The sequence below is a fragment of the Glycine soja genome, chromosome 12, assembly GCF_004193775.1.
Source record: "Glycine soja cultivar W05 chromosome 12, ASM419377v2, whole genome shotgun sequence".
Lineage (NCBI taxonomy): Eukaryota > Viridiplantae > Streptophyta > Magnoliopsida > Fabales > Fabaceae > Glycine > Glycine soja.
This window is the reverse complement of record NC_041013.1, coordinates 10987633-10993880: the sequence shown is the minus strand read 5'-3', so window position 1 is coordinate 10993880 and position 6248 is coordinate 10987633. Positions and strand designations below refer to the sequence as shown.

The window sequence follows — 6248 nt, the reverse complement described above, 5'->3', positions numbered from 1 at the left end:
AAATTTTAAAATATTTAAAAAAATGTTTAGTTATCAAACATGTTGATGAGAACAATATTCCTTAGAATAGTATTCTCAAAAATGTCATTCCCAAGAGTATAATTTAGCCTACTAAACAAACATTCCCTTAATTTTCCTTCTTTAAAAAGTTGATTTTCAATCTTTAAAGATTTAAACGAGTGCAGAATGAATTCTCTTCCCCCTTAAACCAAAACCAAACACCCTAACTCCTCTTTTCGCAATCAAAGAAATTTTCAAACCAAATCACCATTGAGGTAGTTTAGATCCTTTGCTTAACAATTACCACTAAAAGTTTTCCATATTTTTTCATAGTCACCATGTCATATCCTCTCCACTATATAACTAGTTATATGATTTTTTTTTTGGCAACTCAAGATTGAATTTTACACTTATCATAGCTTAAATTGTTGCCTATCACTCCTTGTCAAGACTATATCTTCTATATATAACTATCCTTTGTTTCATGGATTTGACCTAAGTGCATGTTTGTTTAGTGCATCTTAGAGTTAATTTTTTAGATTTACCCTTATACATATGACCCACACTTTCAGCAACGCCAATTCACAACTTTTTCTTTAAAAACTAATGAGTCTGGGCTTTCTAAATTTTAATCAAAATTTAAAAATATAAACTATAAGAGAAAATATAATAAAGATTAAAATTACATAATTGAGTAAATAACCACTTTTGTCTCTCAATGTGTAATTCGCTGATAAATATGTCACCGAAAGATGAAAATACAAAATTTAATCCTTGAAAGTGTAAAAAAATGTGACAAATATATCCTGCCGTTAACTTTCGTCCGTCATTGTTAAAAAAATAGCTTACGTGGCACGGAGGGATAAATTCGTCACTGAAATGATTGTCAACATGGATTACCAGCATATGAGCATATTTGTCATAATATTTTTTTTAACTTTTTGTCTTCCCACTTCGCTGACAAATACGTCCCTGAAAAGATGAAAATACAAAATTTAATCCCTGAAAGTATAAGAAGTACGACAAATATATGCGGACGTTAATAATAAATTGTATAAGAGACAAACTATGGAAAAAAGGGATTAAAAAATAGTAAAATACAACTTAAGATTTGAACTCTTATACTTTGATTATCTATCTATTTATCCATCGATCAAATTGTTAATTAGTTTTTTTAATTAATTAATATAACTACTTATTTTCCAAAATAAAATAAAATTCTTTAGTTTTATGATATAAAAAATTGAGTTACCATTTAAAAAAATGAAAGCCTTTTATTTCTTGAAATTTTTTATTTATTCAATTAATTATTAATCTTTATTACGTACTCTGTCACAGTATGTCAAATGGAATGCAAGGTCGTTGTAGTCCCTAAATCAGTGAGAGATACAACTCTACGTCCCGAAGACAAAGAATAAACTTTTGTATTAGTTTTGTTTTAAAGTTAATCTTTGTATTAGTTTGAGCATTATTGTATTTTTTATTTAAATTTATTTGGGTTCTTTATTTGTTAGTAACTGTTTTCATTTCATTCATATTATGCATAATAAGTATTGTCTCAAATAGAAACACATAAGGTTTATCCAAGGGATTCTTTCATATTTAAGGTATATATATATATATATATATATATATATATATATATATATATATATATATATATATATATATATATATATTATTGATTAAGGAAAAAGACTTATGATTCCACTTTAGTTTTATCTAGTTTAAATTTTATGAGATTTTTTTAAAAAAAAGTTGATTAAATTATTTTTTTAAAATAAATAAATAAATTTGGTCTCGCGGTGAATGATTTTTCTACTCAAAACTCTCAGCATGTTATTTTTAATCTAAATATGAGAGCACTTAAGTTGAAATTGTGATATAAAATAATTTTAAAGATTAAAAGTGAGAAATTTAGTAGAAATTTGATAAAATTATAAGATATAAGATAATTTCTTTTAACATCAAAGATTAAGGTTTGATAAGAAAATCAAAATAATAAAAATATATATATTAAAAGGAAATTTTAAAAATATATTACATAAGTACTAAACAAATAGAGCAGTAAATTATAAACACATAATAATAATAATAATAATAATAATAATAATAATAATAATAATAATAATAATAATAATTAGTCACAATCTATTATTAATGTCCAAATATATTTGTTGTACTTTTTATACTTTCAGGGACTAAATTTTGCATTTTTATCTTCCAGGGATCCGTCCGGATATATTTGTCGCACATTTTATACTTTCACGGACTAAATTTTACATTTTTATCTTTCAGGGACGCATTTATCAGCGGAGTGGGAAAACGAAAAGCCAAAAAAATATTATGACAAATATACTCCTATGCTAGCAATCCACGTTGACAAACATTTCAGTGATAAATTTGTCCCTCCATGCCACATATACTATTTTATTAACGATGGCGGACGAAAGTTAACGACATGACATGTATATCACACTTTTTACACTTTCAATGACTAAATTTTGTATTTTCATCTTTCAGTGATGCATTTGTCAGCGAATTATGCATTGAGGGACAAAAGTGGAAGAAACTAATGAATACAAGTTTTTTTTAAAGAGAAAAAACATATCATATTATCATTCAATCACAAATCATAATAATTTGTTGATTACGAAAATAATCACCTTAAAAATTATATCAAAATTGATCTTTAATTAGTTGACAATTTAAAATTTTCTATATTGATAATGCACATCTATTAAATTCTTTTTAAATTTATTTTTTATATCCTTTTCAAAACAGGTTATTTTTTTTAAGAAAAAAAATAGAACAAAAATACATATGAAATTAAAAAATGCATCACTAAAATTTAATAAGATTTAAATTTCAAACATCTTGAAAGGTTAACATGAAAATGAGATTGTCATCTTTTAGAAAAATCTGACTATGATATATAAGATTAAAGATTATACAATTATTATTTTTATTTTTACAAAGCAACAAAGGATTGATGAGTAAATAGGTATTTTGGTCCCTAACTTTTGATCCCTTTTACAAATTAGTCTCTATCTTTTTGAAATGTAAAAAATAGTCCTTATCTTTGCATAAGTTTTGCAAAATAGTCCTTGCTATTAAATTTAAAAGTAATCCCGTTAGTGAGGTGCATTGTTGACAATTTTAGTGCCACATAGACTATCCAACGTGACAAATTGTTCCAAATTGTGACACGTAGACTGGATTTTGATACAAAATTTAAAAAGTTATCAAATATTTTCTTCTTCACTTGCTTCTTCTTCCTTAAATTAGGCTTTCTAAAACTTTTCTCCTCTCAATTCCAACATGAAAAACATCTCATTATTTAGCAACTAGTTCTCCGGAGTCATACCGCCAAGCTTGGGAATTAACAACAGTTTAGTTGTTTTGGATTTTACAAATAATAAATTCACTGGAAACATCCTGCCAAATCTGTGTTTTGGCAAGAAGTTAAACATCCTGAATTTGGGCATCAATCAACTTCAAGGTAGCATACCTCCTAATGTTGGGAGCTGTACAACACTCAAAATGTTAATTCTTCAACAAAATAACTTCCCGGGCCTCTTACTGATTTCAAAACCAATCCAAATCTCTCACATATGGATATCAACCACAACAAAATCCATGGTGAAATTCCATCAAGTTTGGGAAATTGCAAACATATCACTCAATTAATTTTGTCCATGAACAAATTTAATAGGCCAATACCCTCAGAGATAGGGAACATTGTCAATCTTCAAACTTTGGATCTTGCTCACAACAACTTAGAAGGTCCTTTGCCCTCTCAGCTTTCAAAGTGTACCAAAATGGACAGGTTTGATGTTGGATTTAATTTCCTAAATGGTTCATTGCCATCAAGTCTACAAAACTGGACAAAGCTAAACACATTAATTTTGAGTGAGAATCACTTTAGTGGGGGCCTCCCAACTTTCTTGTCGGAATTCAAAATGCTTTTTGAACTACAACTTGGTGGCAATATGTTTGGTGGCAGAATTCCCAGATCGGTTGGAGCATTGCAGAATTTGATGTATGGTATGAATCTAAGTTCAAATGATAGGTGGCAGACGAGTCCATGGAATTGGATAGTCTATTTGAGGAAGAAGAAGCAAGTGAAGAAGAAAATATTTGACAACTTTTTAAATTTTGCATCAAAGTTCACATGTCACAATCTGGGACAATTTGTCACGTTGGATAGTCTATGTGACATTAAAATTGCTAACAATACAACTCATTAACAACGTTACTTTTAAATTTAACAGTAATGATTATTTTATAAAACTTATATAAAAATAAAGACTATTTTTTACATTTCAAAAAAATAGAAACTAATTTATAAAAGGGATCAAAAGTCAGCAACTAAAATACTTATTTACTCAAGGGTTGATATTTAAGAAAGGGTAAAAGGTAACTTGAATGAACAAAGTTGCCGCCTAATTTCACCATCATCGTTATTCCCATATTGGCCCTCAAAGCTAGCACAACATCATCATTACCCATTCTATATATAAGGCGTCAAACCCCTTTAAACAATCGCGCTCTTCAATTTTCCCAGAAAATTAATCCAACATTTTCTAGGTAGCCAAACACTCCCACCATGAACAAATCCGCCCTAGTCGCCGCCTCCGTCGCCGCCGCGTCGGCCACCGCCACTTCCTTTTCCTCCTCCGCAAAGCTCTCTCTTCAGGTATTTGCTTAAAATTCCAAAATTTATCTTTTTTTTCGTCATGATTCTGTTTCAAAACGTGGGATCTGAAACCTTTTTTGTGAAATATTCGTTTTTTTTTTCTCGGTGAGATTGAAACGCGCGTTTGGGTTTTGCAGGATGGTGGGGCTCAGAGAAGCCACGGCGGATCCTCGCCGGTTGCGAACTCGGCGTCGACGGAGAAGTTCGCGCCACGGTTCGACGGGTTGCGGTTCATTGAAACGCTGATTACTGCGCACAGATGAACGCGCGTTGTTGAAACGCGCTTTTGGGGGGTTTTTTTTTTTGCACTTCATCTTTTTTGATCTCGCACTGTCTAGAAAGTTAAGGGAAAAAAACGTCGGAAATGTTTTAATTTTTTTTTAATGTTTTGCCATTTGGATTTTTGGGTTGAGGAATTGATAGAAAAATTGTAACATTACGGGATTGTCACTGTTATTTGTTGTCAAGCTAGTTTTTTTTGACTCGTGTTGTTGGTCGTGACTATTTCTCTGTGTAATCTATAAGCGGCATATGAAAAAAAAAACGCTTAAATTGATTTATTTTTTCTTTCTTCTTTTTCTTGTTTATGCTTCTTGTTTATGGGGATTTTGATTTGTTTATACATTTGTTTTTGTGTTTAGCAATTGTGCCTTCTTTGATTCGGTAAAAACATGTTGGGGACCTGTCACAGGCAGCTTGTGTAGATGGGGATTGTTTTGGTGTTGAGGGGGCCACATGTAGTATATTCGGTGCATCATTTGATAAATGCGTTATTTATACTTTGCATGGAGAGGAATAAAAAGAGGATAAATTAATTGAGATTTTAATTTGATAAAACTTGAATTTGGTGTTTAAGTAATCGTTAATTATGCTTTTTTCTTTAAATTTCTTAGAAATTTTATTTTTTTAGCTTTAAAGTCCATATATTTTTTCTATTACTTTCTTCATCTTATAATAATTGTCCCTGTTGGTGTAAGAAAAAAATTATTTTAAAATAATTATCATTTTAATTTTTCATTGTAACATTAATTATTCTTTTCACTTATATTCTTTATAACAATTAATGATGCGGACAACAAAAACTTAAAATGAATTAATAAAATTTAATTTTTTAAAATTGTTATTAACTCTCATTCATTTATTAGATTTTTGTAGGTTTGTGTAAAGTAATTTTGGACAACAATTGTAATGGGAAGGAAGAAATATCAATTTTAATTTTTATTGTCAAGTTACAACATTAGCAAATTAGGTCATCAACAAATTTGACTGAACAATTACATGTAATTTTTTTTTAATAAATTGTATTTTTTTAACCATCTATTCAAATTAGTTGATGTCATTAGACTAAAAATTTACATGGCAGTGAGGGCTAAAACTATTAGCAAAGACAAAATATAGACATAAATTTTAGATATATAATTGTATTAAATACTTAACGAATAATTTTGTTTATAGTAATCTTATCTAGCTCAAACATAGTTGTCTCTTGTGTTAGATATATACATTCTAGACAAAAAAAATGCTAAAAAATGTATTTAGGAACTAAAAT

General features: G+C 28.9%; 1 protein-coding gene across 1 annotated transcript; it reads left to right on the top strand.

Annotated features, from left to right (window-relative positions):
• Positions 1 to 4528: 4528 nt before the first annotated feature.
• On the top strand, positions 4529 to 5269 carry LOC114378709. The gene is made up of 2 exons (XM_028337348.1): positions 4529 to 4699; positions 4837 to 5269. Exons 1-2 carry the CDS (start codon positions 4610 to 4612, stop codon positions 4960 to 4962), a joined length of 216 nt encoding a protein of 71 aa, XP_028193149.1. The 5' UTR covers positions 4529 to 4609; the 3' UTR covers positions 4963 to 5269.
• Positions 5270 to 6248: the final 979 nt, after the last annotated feature.

What these genes read in the sequence shown, in the direction of transcription:
- LOC114378709 (XM_028337348.1), top strand. Translation starts at nt 4,610, where the DNA reads ATGAACAAATCCGCCCTAGTCGCCGCCTCCGTCGCCGCCGCGTCGGCC. An exon ending in CCGCAAAGCTCTCTCTTCAG is followed by an intron (nt 4,700 to 4,836) that starts GTATTTGCTTAA and finishes TGGGTTTTGCAG; the next exon opens with GATGGTGGGGCTCAGAGAAG.